Source organism: Ovis aries, chromosome 19, assembly GCF_016772045.2.
Source record: "Ovis aries strain OAR_USU_Benz2616 breed Rambouillet chromosome 19, ARS-UI_Ramb_v3.0, whole genome shotgun sequence".
NCBI lineage: Eukaryota > Metazoa > Chordata > Mammalia > Artiodactyla > Bovidae > Ovis > Ovis aries.
This window is the reverse complement of record NC_056072.1, coordinates 48,023,759-48,042,786: the sequence shown is the minus strand read 5'-3', so window position 1 is coordinate 48,042,786 and position 19,028 is coordinate 48,023,759. Positions and strand designations below refer to the sequence as shown.

General features: G+C 36.6%; 1 protein-coding gene across 17 annotated transcripts in view; it reads right to left on the bottom strand.

Moving 5' to 3' along the window:
- SFMBT1 (Scm like with four mbt domains 1) overlaps positions 1-19,028 on the bottom strand; it is a 117,027-nt gene that overhangs the window by 45,397 nt on the left and 52,602 nt on the right. For all 17 annotated transcript variants that reach the window (XM_042236081.2, XM_027958297.3, XM_060402481.1 and 14 more), the window contains one exon: positions 7,561-7,715. In XM_042236081.2, the coding sequence (XP_042092015.1) occupies positions 7,561-7,588 (28 nt within the window). In that variant the 5' untranslated portion in view covers positions 7,589-7,715. The remainder of the gene's footprint in view (positions 1-7,560; positions 7,716-19,028) is intronic.

Here is a 19,028-nt window from a genome sequence, read left to right as displayed (position 1 = left end):
AATACCTTTCACCTTTTAATCACACAATAAAACCTAAAATCTCTGGGAGATACAAAAGCCCTATATGATCTGACTCCTAGCTCCTGACCTTGCCACTGCATCCGCAGCCAGCCTCATGCTTGCTCACTGCACTCGAAGAACACTGAGGATGGTTTGTTTTGTTCTTTCTAACCATGTTCTCTCCTCAAAGCCTCTACGTTAGTTATTACCTCAGCTTAGGCTCATTCCCCTGTGTCATTCACAGCTTTACTTCATTCAATCTCTACTCAAAAACCTCTTCAGAAAGACCTTCCACCAACCAGAAAGGCCTCCCATCAGTGCACATCTAAAGTAGAAGCCCCCAGGCTCTGCTTTCATTATCTCCAAGGCATTCATTCCTACCTCAAAGTATACCTTATGTCTTTTTATCTTCCCCACTCGACAACAAACTCTATGAAGACAGGAACGTTGTTTTGGAAAATACTCTATTTCTGTCATAGCAGAGACTCAACACATTTTTGTTGAGGGAGCAAAGATTCAAACACTTCATTGTAACCCAATAATCCCAACTCACATAAGCTGCTTAAAAGCAGGGTTTATTCATTGACGTATCCCCACTGCCCAAAATGCTGCCTAACACTACCAGGCCTACGATAAACAGCTGCTGAATGAGTACACCTTTGGGGAGTCTACGCTTCACACAAACACAAGGCGGCAAGCAAACGCAGGGATGCTCACCACAGCACTGTTTCTAACAGCAACAGACAGAAGCAATCAGTAGGAGAACAGACAAATTATGGCAATCCTACAATGGAGCACTACTATATAATAGCTGAAATGAATGAACGGATTGACATATAAATCTCAAAAAGAAAAAAAAATCACACCAAGTTCAAAGAAAAGCAGGTGAAGAATAAAAAGTACAAGATATAATTTAAGCCTCAAAACAAAACTCTGCAATATAATGATTATAAATACATGCATTTCAATAACCTTTGGGGATGGAGGGAAGCAAAGGTTAGAAGAAAAGTAAAAGAGACTTAAGCTATATTATGTTTTATTAATTAAAAAAAAATGGAACACATGCAAACGTGTTCAACATCATTCAGTTCAGTTCCGTTCAGTTGCTCAGTCGTGTCTGACTCTTTGCAACCCGATGAACCGCAGCACACCAGGCTTCCCTGTTCATCACCAACTCCTAGAGTCCACCCAAACCCATGTCCATTGAGTCAGTGGCGCCATCCAACCATCTCATCCTCTGTCGTCCTCTTCTCCTCCTGCCCTCAATCTTTCCCAGCATCAGCGTCTTTTCAAATGAGTCAGCTCTTCACATCAGGTGGCCAAAGTATTAAAGTTTCAGCTTCAACATCAGTCCTACCAATGAACACCCAGGACTGATCTTCAACATCATTAAAGGCAAATTAAAACCACAAAGAGGTACCACCTCATACTGATTAGGATGGCTATTATCAAAAAGCAGAAAATAAGCTTTGGCAAGGAAATGAGTAATTAGAATCTTTGTGCATTGCTGGTCTTGGAATAGAAAATGGTAGAGTCAGTGTGGAAAATTTTTTGGTGGTTCCTCAAAATCTTTTAAATATAATTACCATATGATCCAGCAATTTTACTTCTGGGTATATATCCAAAAGAATTGATAACAGGACTCAAACAGGTAACTGTACATGAATGTTCAGAGCAGCAATATTCACAACAGCCAAAAGGTGGAAGTAACTGACCCAAGTATCCATCAGCAAATGAATGGATAAACAAAATGTGGTATATGCATACAATGGAATATTATTCAGTCACAAAAAGGAAGGAAATTCTGATATAGGCTACAAAATATAGATGAACTACGAGAAAATTACACTAAATAAGTCAAGCACAAAAGATCAAATATTGTATGTTTCCACTTACTTGAGGTAGAGTAGTCAAATTCATAGAGACAGAAAGAAGAATGGGAGTTTCCGAGGACTAGGGGGAGAGGGGAATGTGGAGTTAGTGTTTAATGGGCACAGAGCTCCAGTACAGGAAGATAAAAAGGTTTTGGAGATGGTGATGTTAATGGCTGCACAACAATGTGAATGGACAGTACACCTAAACACGGTTAAAATGGTAAATTTTATGTTACGGATAATATACCACAATTTAAAAAAATGAAAACGAATTTTGATGAAGTTAATTTATTATTTATTAATTTTTAATTCTGTATGGTAGGTACAGAAGTATTCCTTATATGTTTTCCATTCATTTCTACATATTTGAAAATTTTCACTAGAAATAAAATAAATCAATAAAGACTTTATTGGGAGCATCCTGGAAGCATGAGTCAATAGAAAGCCAACTTCCATCACTAAAACATAACAAGGCTAGACAATTCGTATTCATGGTCCTTGGCAAGAACCCTAGCCCCTCAAGCAGCATGCTAATTAAAAAATAAATAAATAAACAGGAGCAACAAAAGCAATGAATTAAAGGACTAAAATCTCCCATACATCAAAAAAACTACCTAAAAACTGAGAAAAAACAAGACTAATTAATGATCTGCTAAAAAAATGAGCAAAATACATGAAAAGAGAATTTATTTTTTTTAATTGCAAACAGTCCTTAAACATATGGAAAGAGGTGCAAATTTACTCATTTTAAAAGAATGCAAATGAAAACTACACTGAGATATCAGATTGGAAAAAATTCTACAAGTCTGACAACATACTCCATGGTGAGGCAAGTAATTAGGCAGGTAAAGTATAATGATACAACCCTGGTGAAAGGGGTTATATTTTTGTTGGCAACAGCTAACAAAATTACATATGTATTTACCTTCTGATCCCACTTCTAGGAATCTATCCCAAAGATATGCTGGCAAAAATACAAAAAGACGTATGTACAAGGCTATTCATGGTAGTACTATATATGTAATACCAAGACTGGAATTAATCCAAATGTCCATCAGTAAGGAACTGGGTGAATAAAATATAGTATATACATCCAACATTATACAGCTGTAAAAAGGAATGAGAACAATTACCACATACTGATGTGGAATAATCCTCAGTACATATTAAGTGAAACAGCAAAACATAGAGCAGTTTTTATTGTAGCTCTAATTTTTGCATAAGGTAAAAGAGATATGAATATATATGTAAATGCTCACATATGTCTTTTTACATTTTAAAAATGAACGACAGGATAAAATGTAATAAAACTTCTTTATATATGGAGAATAAAAAGCATGAATTCTATCAGCCTGAAAGTGGGAATGTTGTTATAAATATAATTTAGACTTTATAATTATGTATATTCTTTATACAATTTAGAAACATTTAAATTAAAAATTCTAAAAACTGAAAATGAACTTAAACAAACATGCCTAATGGTTGGTGGAAAAACCACAAAGAAAATAGAATCCCTTTAAGTCATTATTAAAATACAGAATTCTGACTGCAAACCTGAGTGGAATATATTTAAAGACAAAACAATAAAGAAATCTTAAACCACACACTACTATTCTATTGATATCTGGAATGTTGGTATTCTTGTTGTGAGAAAATCATATGAATATTATATAAATAAATAAATTTAAATAAGGATAGAACAATTTTTAAAAGTTTAAATAAGGATAAAAACAAATAAGTGATGATACTAAAGATTACAAAATAACACATATTCAAAAGAAAAGATATAAAATCAAAGAAAAAATTCCTGTAATTTTATAAAATTTATGAAATTATATAAAATTTATATAATTTTATAAAATTATAAATATCAGATGAAGCCATCTGATTTTCTTTTCTCTTCAAAAGATGTGTATTTTGGGACTTTGCTGGCAGTCCAGTGCTTGAGACTCCACACTTCCAATGCAGGGGGCTCAGGTTCGATCCCTAGTCACAGAACAAGGATTCCCCACACCATGCATCAAACAAACAAAATGATGTGTATTTTCCAGCTATGTTTATGGATGAGACCTAGGAGAAATGGCAAGCTGCTATCAACGAGCACCCCAGCATCTGGGCTGTAGACTATAAATACCATATCCACTTAAAAAAAAAAAAAAAAAGAGCTTCTCAGACAAATGTCAGATTGCAAAGTTGGGGCAGGAAATGTACAGGAGGAACCCTGGAACCTTACTATGCCAGAAAGCAAGGACTAAGACTATCGGAGATATAATGACATCACATCCAAAGAACACAGGAACCAATCTGAAACAACTCTCACTGCTTGAGAATGGAACAATTTGATCATCAAATGAATGATGACAGCAACGGATTCAAATCCACATGTAATATATATTATATGTGTAATGTATATACTGTATGAGTTAATGACAACATTTAAAACAAAAGGAAACAAATCAGCTTCCTAAATAGCGAAGTGAATACCTTACTCTTTCAGAAGAGCAGCAAAAATACCAGCTAAACAATGAAACTTGACCATTTCAAAAGTTCTGAAATTAACCGAAGGGAGGAAAAAAAAAAAAAACACCCCAAACTGAAAAGCATCTATTCAAGACAAGTTATTGAACCTCTGTCAGAAGAGTGGGACTGTGGCACTTTAAGTTGGACCTGTTCCCCTCTTTCATTCCTCTTCAGCTAAAAAAGAAATTTTAGAACTGAAAATATAATAACCAAAAAAACAAAACAAACCTCTCCATAGATAAGCTCTATAAGCAGAATGGGGAGAACAAAGAATCACTAAAATTAAAGAGCAATAGAAAACACCCAATTTAAACAACAAAGTGAAAAAAATGAAAAGAGCCTCATAAAGCTGTGCAACAATAACAAAGATTTAACAAAGTATCTTCAGAGTCCCAAAAGAAGAGAAAGAACAGGGCAGTAAAAGTCCTAGAAGAAATAATGGCTGAAAACATTTCAAATTTGTCAAAAGACATAAGCCTACAGTTTTAAGAAGCTGAGAAAACTCCAAACAAGATAAACCCAAGGAAATCTGTACACAGACACACAGAGTCAAATTGCTGAAAATGAAAGACATTAAATCTTGAAAGCAGCAAGAGAAACAATACTTCTTCTAAGGGAGGTGACCAGAGACAGGGAAACTAATAATTTTATCACCAACAGACCTACACTAGAAAAACAGCTAAAGGAAATTCTATAAACAGAAGTGAAATGATAGTAGAAGGAATCTTGGAAAATCAGGAATGAATAAAGAAGAAAAAATAAAAATAGTGGGAAACATCATTATGAAACATTTTCTTTCTTCTCTTGAATTTTCAAAACTATATTTGATAGCTGAAGCAAAAAAAAAAATTGGGGGGCCACACCACAAGGCATGTGGGATGCTGGTTCCCTGACCAGGGATGGAACCTGTAATGCCCTGCACTGGAAGTGCAGCCTTAACCACTGGACAGCCAGGGAAGTTCCCCCAAATTTTAACAATTTCTAATGTGGTTCCCAAAATATGTAGAGAAATATTTAAGACAAGTTTTATTATAAATAAGAGTAGGTAAAGAGATATAAAAAGCAGGTAAAATTTCTACACTTCACTCTAACAAAATGATAACATCAGCAGAATGGGATATGTTAGGTATACATAATACCTAGAGCAACCACTAAAAAAGCTACACAAAGAGATACACTCAAGAACAGTATAAAGGCTTCCTTGATGATCGATTGGTTAAGAATCTGCCTGCCAACTCAGGGGATATAGGTTCGATCTCTGCTCTAGGAAGATCCCACATGCCATGGGGCAACTAGGCCTGTGCACCACAACTACTGACCCAGTGCTGTAGAGCCTGCAAGCGGCAATTTCTGAAGCCTGTGCGCCTGAAGGCTATGCTATGCAACGAGAGAAGCCAGCCCAACGACACGCCCGTGCGCTGTAACTAGAGTGTAGCCCCTGTACTCCACAACCAGAGAAGCCTGCGCAGCAACAAAGACTCAACCAGACAAAACCTTAAAAAAACAGAAGAACACATTTGTAGAGACGAATCAAAACAAAATTCTAAAAACACTTTCAAGTACCCCACAGGAAGATAGGAAAAGGAACAAAAAATGGAGAAAACAAATGAACAAAACCAACAGATGTTAAAAAAAAGGCACACATGAGCCTTAACATATCGACAATTACATTAACTGTAAATGGTCTAAACACACCAATTACAAGACTGAAAAAAAATTTTAGTGACTATATGGTTTTATAAGAAACTTACTTCAAATATAATGATTCACAGAGGCTGAAAGTAAAAGGATGAAAAGGATATACCATGGAAACATTAATAAAAAAAGAGTATGACTAGGTAAAATCTATAGAGACAGAAAGCAGACATGATCTCCAGAGGCTGGATTAAGCAAGAAATAACTGCCAATGGTTTCTTGTGAGGGGTGATGAAAATGTTCTGGAATTCAATAGCAGTGCTTGTGAATATACTAAAAACCACTGAATTGTGTATTTTCAAATGGTAAATTTTATAGTATGTGAATTGTATCTCAAAAAAAAGTACTTCAATAAAGTTGTTAATTAAAAAGCAAACAAACAATATGACTGATAAATGAGCCAAAACTACGATGCCACGGTACCAAAGAGGATATAGGGATGGCAAGTAAGAACCTGTTCAGCACCACTAACCATTAGGGGACTGCAAAGTAAGACCAAGATGATCTGTTAATTTATCAGCACGACTTACGTAAAAATAGTGACAATACCAAAGGGCTGTGAGGATGTGAAGAAATCAGATCTCATACATTGCTGGAAAGAATGTATATGGTACAGCCACACTGGAAAGCAGTGGTGCTCCTGGGCATTTATCCCAGAAAAATGAAATCTTATGTATATGATTATTCATAGCAGCTTTATTCATAAAAGCCAAAAGCTGGAAGCAACCAAAATGAACTGCAACAGATGAATGAATGGTTAACCAAACGGCAGTATATCCACGGAATACTACCAAGCAATAAAAGAGAACAGATTCCTGATATAGTCAAGAATTTGGATGGATCTCAGGGGCATTATTTTGAGTGAAAAAAAGCCCATCTCAGAAAGTCACATACTGTGTGGTTCTACTTATGTAACATTCAGGAAATGACACAATTATAGAAATGAAGAAATGATTAATGGTTACCTTGGGTTAGGGAATGCTGGGGAAGAGGAGTCAGCGTAACTGTGAAGAAGCAGTACAAAGGAGCTCTGTGTGGCGATGGAATAGTTCTATATTTTGACTGAAGTGGCAGTTACAGGAATTTACACAAATCATAGAGAAATACATACATTTGATACATATACCAATTTCCCAGCTTTCATACTGCACTATACTTAAATGAGATGTAACTTATAGTAGAAGCTGGGTGATGGGTACATGAAGACTGTCAGAATCTTTGCAAGCTCCTATGAATTGATAATTACTTCAAAATAAATTTACTTTTTTTTTAAACGAAGTCTGCTCATAAAAGTTATTTACTTTTTCAGCAAACAGGCTGAGCACCCCTGGTGCCAGGTACAGAGAAAGATAACTCATATCTTCAAAGAGCTTCCCATTTAGTGGTAAAAAGATAAGCCTGACAATGTAACACAGGTGAGTAATGGAATTCTGCACTCTGAAAAACAGATTCCGCTCAGCAAAACCGATACCTGCATCAGTCTGCTGCTCCCCGTTCATTTCCACAGCACATGGGTAAGCTCCTCCCCACACAGAGGACAGGCCTTATGGTTATGCTACAATCTGAAGATTACTTGCAATTCTCAAGCATCTGTTCAATGGGCATCGAAGGGTCCAAGTGAAAGTGCTGAAAAATCAAAAAGAACACATTAGCAGGCTGCAGTCCAGTGTTTACTCATTCATAAGACATAACACTCTGGTGGGTTGAAATGGCAGATAAGAACAAACTGGCAGCATAGATAATTAAGAGACATAATTAAGAGACAAAAATTGACACCTTTTCTAATTTTGAAGGTGTGTGTGTGTGTGTGTGTGTGTACACAGAGAGAGCAAGCTATTAAGATCTGGATATCTAAAAATCACAACAAATAAATATATATATATATATGAATCACTACCTAAAAATCACAACAAATAAATATATATATATATATATATATATATGAATCACTACCCCTTCAACTTAGATTATAATACTGAGCAGGACTATCCATGAAAACTCCAATTCTTAATGAAGTTCTGGGGAGTGGGGGAGGAGTTTAGCTTTCAAAGCTCTCTCTTAGTAAGATTCAGGATACAATGTATTATTTTATCTAGTTTCCCATCTCATTTACCTAGAAGATTATGCAGAACCAATAAGTATGAACCATATTTGTCTACAATTACAAAGAAAGCGCAATTCTTCCAAAATAAGCTCTGGAATCATTTATTCTTAAAAAAAAAAAAAAGTTTTATTGGGCTATAACTCACATGCCAAAATGTTCCATTTTAAGTGTACAATTCAATAATCTTTAGTAAATTTACAGAGTTGTGTAACCATCACTATAATCCAATTTTAGAATATTTCTATCCCTCTGGAAAAGAACTTCTTTCCCACCTGCAGTTAATCCCCATTCCATCCCCAGCCTCAGGCAACCACTAATCAACTTTCTGTCTCTAGAGATTTTGCCACTTCTGGACATGTCACAGCAATGGAATCATACAGTATGTGGTTTCTTGTATCTCGCTTCTTTCACTCAGCATGTTTTTGAGGCCCATCCATGCTGCACATGGATGAATCTATTTATTCCTGCTTTACTTACATGCAAAACAATCTCAGATACTGCCTTTACATATGCCTAATAGAGTAGAAAGAAGAAAGAAGTTGCTGCCGGAAGGCACAATGTGAACAGACCACAAGGACAACAATGCAGAAAACCATAACGGTGGGACAGGAACTCAACAGCCACAGCTGCCCAGGTGATACCTACAAGAGCAAATACCTCTGTACCTGTCAACAAGATTCTGAATCTGTCTTCAATCCCCAGGAATGGATTCTCATAAAAGCCTTTTAAACAGATTCTAGCTCCAGCTCCACCCACGACAAATATGCTATCTTATACAGACTACATTATGTCCATTTTAAAAATATTTAAAATGAGCATAACATCCTTTTCAGATTTTAAAACTAAATTTCTTACTGAGCAGAAAGAAAATATTAATAACTGTTAATACTAAGGATATCCCATTTGAGGTAACTGCCAGTTATCCAAAATCCTTTCATACAACTTAAGCACTAAAACTCACACTTTCACAGATAGGAACAACTGAGTATAAACTTGGTAGTGAGATTTAAAGCCTCTGAACAAGCTTTCTTCTCTCAGCTTCCTTTTCTACTCCAAGTCCAAAACATTTAAACTATACCATTCCATCTATAAGTCATTCACTCCCCATATTTATGGAACACCAGTTCATTACCATCTACTATTCCAGGGGGTAAAGGTAAAGTAACCAAGAGAGACTTAGTTTCTGCATTCATGATGCTTATTTTCAATAGGAGGAAGAAAATTTAAGCTAGCAATTTAAAACAATTATTTAAAGTGCTAAGAAGGAAAAGCAGTGGGTGCTAAAATAGAACATAATGGCAGACCCAACCAAAACTAAGAGGACGCTGACACGGCCCCTGGCTGGAGGCAGCGGGGGACGGGGGGCAGTGAGGGGGATATTTAGGGTGATACTAAAGGTTGGGTGTGGAAGAATTGATGCTTTCAAACTGTGGTGCGGGAGAAGACTCTTGAGAGTCCACTGGACAGCAAAGAGATCAAACCAGTCAATTCTAAACGAAACCAACATTTCCTGAATATTCACTGTGAGGACTGATGGTGAAGTTCCAATACTTGTGGTCCCCTGATGTGAAGAAAGACTCATTGCAAAAGATTAAGAGCAGGAGGAGAAGGGGGTGACAGAGAATGAGATGGCTGGATGGCATCACCGACTCAATGGACATGAGTTCAAGCAAATTCCAGGAGATACTGAAGGACAGGGAACCCTGGTGTGCTGCAGTCCATGGGATTGCAAAGAGTCAGACACGACTGAATGACTGAACAACAAAGGGGAAACTGCAGTGAGTCAGAAAGGACAGAAAAGAAAGTGCAGTCCAGGCATAGGGAGCAGCACACACAAAGGCTCTAAGGTAGGGAGGAACTGAGAGGAGGCCGTGTGGCTGAAGCATCAGAACCAATCAGGTAAGTGGCACACAAGCAAACTGGACAGGAAGAGAAAAAAGAACACACTGAGGATTTACCATGTGTGGGTACTATCCAAAGCACTTAAACATACTAAGCCATTTAATACTCTCAACACCTGGACAAGGTAACCATAACCACCAAGAGGAAACAAGCACAGAACAAGCAGTACCTGCCAGTGTCCTACAGCTAGTAAGAAGGAAAACCAGGTCTCAAACCTAGCAAAGCATCCATATCCTATTTCCTCAAGCACTATATTATATACTACCTCTCAATGAGAAGCAACCAAGGGCTTCTTTAATTAAGCAATGTGTGTGTCCTCAGTCACTTCAGTTGCGTCCGACTCTTTGCGATTCTATGGAGGTAGCCTGTCAGGTTCCTCTGTCCATGGAATTCTCCACGGAGTGCATTGCCGTGCCCTCCTCCAGGGGATCTTCCAGACCCAGGGATCCAACTGAACTCAGGTCTTCCGCATTGCAGGCAGATTCTTTACCAGTTGAGCCACAAGAGAAGCCCAAGAATACTGGAGTGGGTAGCTTATTCCTTCTCCAGTGGATCTTTCCGACTCAGAAATCGGACTGGGGTCTCCTGCATTACAGGTAGATTCTTTACCAGATGAGCTATCAGGGAAGCCCTTTTAAGGCGGAGAAAGGATCAAATCTGTTTCAAAAAAGGTCACTCCGGAAAAAAAAAATCACTCTGGACCCAAAAAGAGAAACCATAAAGGAGACAAAAACATAAAAGTATCAAATTTCTACATGGCAAAAGACACCATAAACAAAATTCAAAGATGAGAGAGTAGTTCTGAAGTTCTCATTACAAGAAAAAATTTTTTTCTATGTTTGATGACAGATGTAACTAGATTTACTGCAGTAATCATTCACAATGTATACAAATATCAAATCATTATGCTATGTGTCTGAAACTAATATAATGTTATGTCAATTAATATTCAATAAAAACAAAAGAATAGTTGAGATAGGTGAAAATATTAGCAACATGTAAGATAATGGATTAATTTCCTATAATTCAATAAGAAAAAAATGGGCATATATTAATAAGTAATTAATTCACATTAAAAATCAGAGTTAAAACTTACAAAAATATGTCCAATCTCTTTAGTATTATTATCTGTAACAATGAAAAACCAGAAACAGCCTATAAAACCATCAAATGTGAATGAGATAGCTACACATATTATGAAATACCTACACTAGGAAATACTCTGTATCCATTAGAAGAATATAGGTAGATATATAAAAGCTTATGGGAATGTCATCTTTACACCCAGTGGAAAAAAAGCAAGTGAAGGATAATTTATATTAACTTTTAAAAATCTTGTGTCCATTGTTTACTTGGCTATGTGACTTTCAACAAATGCCTTATTTGTGCCAATGATATCACTTATAAAAGTGGGGATTAACAGTATTGTACCTACCTCACCAGCTGATAAGTGGGATAAACCATGAAGAAGTAAATGCTGAGTTAATGTTATGCAGTTGACAGTTTTAAGTTCCTACAGCAATAATTTAGTGGTCATCTCAACATATAGTCTTGAAACTTCGTCATGGGTCTGATACAACAAAATTTTCTGTTGGTTTACAAGGCTTTGCAGATAGTACCCACTGCTTGCACTCATCAACTCTTGAAATACACTGCCATATTTTGTGCAGTGAGCTACATAGTGCAATAATTATTATAAATAAATCTTCAAAGCCAAAAAGATATGAGTTGGGGGAAATGCAAGTCTTACGCAGGTGAAACTAAGAATACAAAATTTTAAAAATTGAGTTATAATTAACATACAATATTAGCTAAGTTTCAGGTGTAGTGATTCAATTTTTTTTATACAATATGAAACGATCATTACAACAAGACCAGTTACCATCTGTCACCATGCAAAGCTGTGAAAAAGGATTGAGACTTTTTCAATCTTACAACATCACTTAGATTTTTAACCAATAAACAGTCAGTTCATAGTCTTAATAGGATCAAAAGAAATAAAGGGATGAAGCCTTTTGCTATAGAACATCTGGCAGATCCTTTTCTTTATTGCTAGTCTGCTGTCTTTTCATGCAGTGAGGGGAAAAAAAAACAGTAAAATATCCAGGAGCTTGAAAAATGTAAAAATGTAATTTACTTTTCATTTATTTCCTTTTATTTATTTCCTATTCATGTTAAATTATTTTATTGCCTTTATTTTATTACCAATTTTAGTATTAGAATTCCTCTTGTGGTGACCAGAATACATTAAGAGCTATTTATGTAAATAAGCTCCCACTAACTTATCTGGATCTTGCTCATCTTATTTAAAATTATTTCAGTGAACGAAACAGGAGCCTATTACAGGAGATTCTAATAAAAGAGACCGAAGCCAAAGTATAGCTATTCTAAAATATGAAACACCTCTAAGAAATATAAATAACAATTTAAAAAGCAAAATTAATTGTACAAAACAAGCTCTGAAGTCAAACATACACAGGCACACAAAGGAAACAACAAAACCCAGGCAGGACAAAACTGAATTTAACTATTTCGTTTTTAATGATACATCACTCTCACACATTGGAAAAGGAAATGGCAACCCACTCCAGTGTTCTTGCCTGGAGAATCCCAGGGACGGGGGAGCCTGGTGGGCTTCCGTCTATGGGGTCCCACAGAGTCGGACATGACTGAAGCAACTTAGCAGCAGCAGCATCAGTGTAAAATAAAATCACCACGGGATACTTTTCTTTTTTTTGGGGGGGGGATACTTACTTTTTAACAGGTCTTTTAAAAGATCTAAAAGTCATCTGAACAACAAACAGCTACATGATGTTTCCCCTTCCCTTTATACTACTCGGCTCCATAATTATGCACTTGATTTTCAAGGCTAAGATTAAACATCGAGTAAGAATATTTATTGCAGAGAAAAGTTACAATAATGCCAGAGAGATTTCTATAGCTTAAGTCCTCAGCCAAATGATTTAACATGCTAAACTTTTAAAGCACTTTGGAAGGACAAAACTCAGTGTGACTATAAAGATATAACCTATTATGTCTGGTGGCTGCAATAAAATGTTTTAATTCAGTAAATATTTACCAGTTAAAAAGAAAATTCCCAATGAAATGTTTGAATTTGCACTCCTCTCCCTCAACTCAACAAATGGAAGGTCAGTAATAATTTTAAGTATGCTGTAAATATGGTAAATGCAAACAATTCAGCAAATCAGATGTTCCACTGGGAGCAGATTTGCAAAGTTAAGCTTGCTCCCGACAGTGGGTGCTAGTGGTGAAGTCACTGTATTTTTGTCCCCCAACACGTGCAAATTTCAGTCGGTCTTTCACTCCCCATAATGGTTAATCTTCACTCCCTGACCTTGTGCACATCCTATTTGACAGGCTATGTAAATTAAATCTTACATCTGTCAAATGCCAATGTAACTTGATTATCAGGAGTAGAAAATTTCTATTGTTTCAGTAAGTTGTTTGTTATTGTTTTTCACCCACTGCTACATGTTGAACTAGGAACATAAAAGTAAGTCTGTTAAGTTGACAAACCTTAGCCACTCAGATCATCTAAATTAAATTTGACACTAACTTAACTTTTCATGACTATGTAAACACAACACAGGGCATATCTACCTTAGTTGAACACATAAGTACTTATTAATTTACAAAAACAGTAAAAGCTTTCAACAAAAACCACAACTCAGGAATATCCTAAGGTTCTGTGGAAGTCTGGATGGGAGAAAGTTTGGAGGAAAATAAATACACGTATACGTATGGCTGAGTCTCTTTGCTGTCCCCCTGAAACTATCACAACAATACTGCTAATCAACTATACTTCAACACAAAATAAAAAGTTAGTAAAAAGAGAAAAGACTACCCTGAAGAATACCATTTTTTTAAAAGGTGCTCAGCATCACATCATTAAGGAAATGGATAACAAAACCACAGTGAGCTCTCACAGCTTACCTATTGGAATGGCTATCATCAAAAAGAAAAAAATAACAAGTGTTGGCAAAGAGGTGGAGGACAGGAAACTGCTCCGCATTACTGGTGGGAATATACACTGGTGCAGGCATGGTGTGGGCAGGAATCCCTTAGGAGAAAAAAGGCACCCTCAGAGTCAACAAGAGCCTGAAATGCCATACTTGGGAGCAATCTCAAAAATCACAGAAGGATTGCTCTTGTTTGTTTCCAAGACAAACCATTCAATATCACAGTAATCCAAGCCTATGCCCCAACCACTAATGCTGAAGAAGCTGAAGTTGAATGGTTCTATGAAGACCTACAAGACTTTCTAGAACTAACACCAAAAAAGGTGTCCTTTTCAACATAGGAGGCTGGAAAGCAAAAGTAGGAAATCAAGAGACACCTGGAATAACAGGCAAGTTTGGTCTTACGAGCACAGAACAAAGCAGGGCAAAGGCTAACAGAGTTTTGCCAAGAGAACGCACTGGTCATAACAAACACCCTCTTCCAACAACACAAGATACGACTCTACACATGTACATCACCAGATAGTCAATACCAAAATCAGATTGATCATATTCTTTGCAGCCAAAGATGCAGAAGCTCTACATAGTCAGCAAAAATAAGACTGGGAGCTGACTATGGCTGAGATCATGAACTCCTTATTACTAAATTCAGACTTATATTGAAGAAAATTGGGAAAACCACTAGACCATTCAGGTATGACTTAAATCAAATCCCTTATGATTATACAATGGACGTGACAAATAGATTCAAGGGATTAGATCTGATAGTGTGCATGAAGAACTGTGGATGGAGGTTCATAACACTGTACAGGAAGCAGTGATCAAAACCATCCCCAAGAAGAAATGCAAAAAGGGAAACTGGTTGTCTGAGGAGGCCTTACAAACAGGTGAGAAAAGGAGAGAAGCAACAGGCAAAGGAAAAAAAGAAAGATATACCCATCTGAATGCAGAATTCCAAAGAGCAAGGAGAGATAAGAAAGCCTTCCTAAGTAAATGATGCAAAGAAATAGAGGGAAAAAATAGGATGGGAAAAACTAGAGATTTCTTTAAAAAAATCAGCGATATCAAGGAAACATTTCATGCAAAGATAGGCACAATAAAGGACAGAGATGGTATGGACCTAAAGCAGAAGTAGAAGATACTAAGAAGAGGTGGCAAGAATACACAGAAGTACTATACTAGAAAGATCTTAATGACCCAGATAATCATGATGGTGTGATCACTCACCCAAGAGCCAGAGATCCTGGAGTGAGAGGTCAAGTGGGCCTTAGGAAGCATTACTACAAACAAAGCTAGTGGAGGTGATGGAATTCCAGCTGAGTTATTTCAAATCCTAAAAGATGATGCGGTGAAAGTACACTCAATATGCCAGCAAATTTGGAAAACTCAGCAGTGGCCACAGGACTGGAAAAGGTCCATTTTCATTTCCATCCCAAAGAAAGGCAATGCCAAAGAATGTTCAGACTACCGCACAACTGCACTCATCTCACATGCTAGCAAAGTAATGCTCAAAATTCTTCAATCTAGGCTTCAACAGTACATGAACCAAGAACTTCCAGATGTTCAAGCTGGATTTAGAAAAGGCAGAGGAACCAGAGATCAAATTGCCAACATCCACTGGGTCACAGAAAAAGCAAGAGAATTCCGGAAAAACATCTATTTCTGCTTCACTGACTACACTAAATCCGTTGACTATATGGATCACAACAAACTATGGAAAATCCTGAAAGAGAATGGGAATACCAGACCACCTTAGCTGCCTCCTGAGAAACCTGTATGCAGGTCAAGAAGCAACAGTTAGAACAGGACATGAAAGAACTGACTGGTTCCAAATTGGGAAAAGGAGTATGTCAAGTTTGTATATTGTCACACTTATTATTTAACTTACACACAAAGCACATCATGCGAAATGCCAGGCTGGAAGCACAAGCTGGAATCAGGATTGCCAGGAGAAATACCAATAACCTCAGATATGCAGATGACACCACCCTTATGGCAGAAAGCAGAGAACTGAAGAGCCTCTTGATGAAAGTGAAAGAAAGTGAAAAGTTGGCTTAAAGCTCAACATTCAAACAATCAAGATCATGGCATCTGGTCCCATCACTTCATGACAAGTAGACAGGGAAACAACAGAAACAATGACAGATTTTATTTTCTTGGGCTCCAAAATCACTGCAGACAGTGACTGCAACCGTGAAATTAAAAGACGCTTGCTCTGAGGAAGAAAAGCTATGGTCAATCTAGAAAGCATATTAAAAAGTAGAGACATCAGTTTGCCAACAAAGGTCTGTCTAGTCAAAGCTATGGTTTTTCCAGTAATCAAGTATGGATGTGAGAGTTTGACCATAAAGAAGGCTGAGTGCCGAAAAACTGATGTTTTTGAACTGTGGTATTGGGAAGACTCTTGAGAGTCCCTTGGACAGCAAGGAGATCCAACCAGTCAATCCTCAAGGACATCAGTCCTGAATATTCATTGGAAGGACTGATGCTAAAGCTGAAACTCCAATACTTTGCCTGATGCGAAGAACTGACTCATTGGAAAAGACCCTGATGCTTTGAAAGATTGGAGGCAGAAGAAGGGGATGATGGAGGATAAGATGGTTGGATGGCATCACCGATTCAATGGACCTAAGTTTGAGCAAGCTTCCAGGAGATGGTGACGGACAGGGAAGCCTGGCTTGCTGCAGTCCATGGGGTCACAAAGAGCTGGATACGACTTAACAACAAGGCACAGTACGAAAACAATATGTAGTTTCCTGAAAAATTGAAAAACAGAACTACCACATGATCCAGGAATTCCAGTTCTGGTATGTGAAGTGAAAAAAAATGAAAACACTAACTCAAAAAGATATCTTAACACCCCCACATTCATTGCACCGTTATTTACAATAGCTAAGATATGGAAGCAACCTAAGTGTCTATGGAGAGATGAAGAAGATATAGTATATACATATGAACTTATACAATTAAATCATTTTTGCAATATATATTTTGCACTGTATATGTATATATACATAAGTTACAGTTTTATATACCTTGGCTTAATACAATGTTATATCAATTATATCTCAATCTTTTAAGAAGTCAAACTACCAGGTAATATTTTAAAAGGGTTATTTTGGTCTAACAATGAGAAATTTTTAAGTAAAATATGGCATAAGCATACAATCTATTACTACCTGACCATTAAAACTGTGTTAGAGAAAAGTTTTCCTTCACAATTAAAATACCAATAAGGTATTTTATTCACCTTGATGAGCTAATTTTTAAATGCATCTAGAAGAGGAAATGTACAATCCAGCTACATTTTTGTAGAAGATGATATATGACGAAGCTAGTTCCTTCTATCAAAATATTTATATAGTGTGGTATTAGTGCAAGAAAAGACAAATACGTCAATAAAATAGACCAAGGTTGAGAAACAGATCCATTTATATGAGAGAATAGTTTGTGATACAATGGCATCAACTGTGAAAGGATGAACAAAATAATAAAGAAAAGGCTATTCATTTTGGGAAGAAAAAAATTAGACCCTTACTTCATGCTGCAACAAAAATAAATCCCAGGTGAATTAAAAGAGCAAAACATGAAAATTAAGACTCCAAACAAATTAAAAGCGAAACACAAGAGAATATCGTTATGTAGACTTCCTTAATCAAGGAAGCTATAAAATGGATACTTGAGTACATAAACATTTAAAACTTCTGATTAGCAAAAAGATGCCATAAAACACTTCCAAAGCCAAACTATAGACTAGAAGGAAATAGTATCAGCTCTATGAATAATAGACAAAAAATTAATAGCCATAATTATAGAAAATACCTATAAATCAATACAGATAAAAGAACAACCCTTACAGGGGTAAAATAGATACAAACAGGAGATTTATAAAAGACATGCAAATGCTAAGCTAAGTCGCTTCAGTCGTGTCCAACTCTGTGTGACCCCATAGATGGCAGCCCACCAGGCTCCCCAGTCCCTGGGATTTTCCAGGCAAGAACACTGGAGTGGGTTGCCATTTCCTTTTCCAGTGCATGAAAGTGAAGTCAGTCGTGTCCGACCCTCAGCGATGCCATGGACTGCAGCCTACCAGGCTCCTCCATCCATGGGATTTTCCAGGCAAGAGTACTGGAGTGGGGTGCCATTGCCTTCTCCATGCAAATGACTTATAAGCATATAAAATGCTTAACAGCTAAAATGAAGCATTTTTCACTCACAGATGGGCAAAGATATGAATGCTGCTATCACCAGTTACAGAGCACAAATGGATATGACTGTTTTAAAGAATTTTATTCCATCAAAGAATTTAACTTGCATAACTTCTTTCGCTTAACTTCTGAGCAATTCAATTTCCAATATCTATTTCAGAAAACTATCCCTCCCCCAAAAAAAGGCAGCATAACAATTTCAAAGAAAGAGATTAAACTGTTCTCACTTTTACGGCATAAACACAGAAAACACCCCCATGGGTACAAAGCGTAAAACCCTAATTGCATGCTTCAACAATGTCTGTAACTAAGGAAAAATTAGAAACCTCAGTATCAATCAGTAAATTAGGGCACGTCTGTAAGATGAGAGTTAAAAAGAACGAGCTAGTTTAATGGGTACAGATGTTATGTTAGGAGTGATGAAAAGGTTTTGGGTGTAGATAGCAATTTTTGTGTGTGTGCACATTTGTAAAACATAAACATATTCAAAACTACATATTTCTATAATATATATATTTCTTTATATATCTACAGATACCTTTAAAATGATCTGGAAGATCACATCCAAATCACTACCAGTGGTTACTTCTAGGAAAGTGAGATTCAGGAACAGGATAAAAGGAAATTTGTGCTTTATCTGCATTGAATAAATTTTTTAAGAATGTATTCATATGTGTACTTCTACGACTTTAATTTTTATTTTAAGAAAAAAATGCATTTACTCATATGAAAAGTTATTTATTCT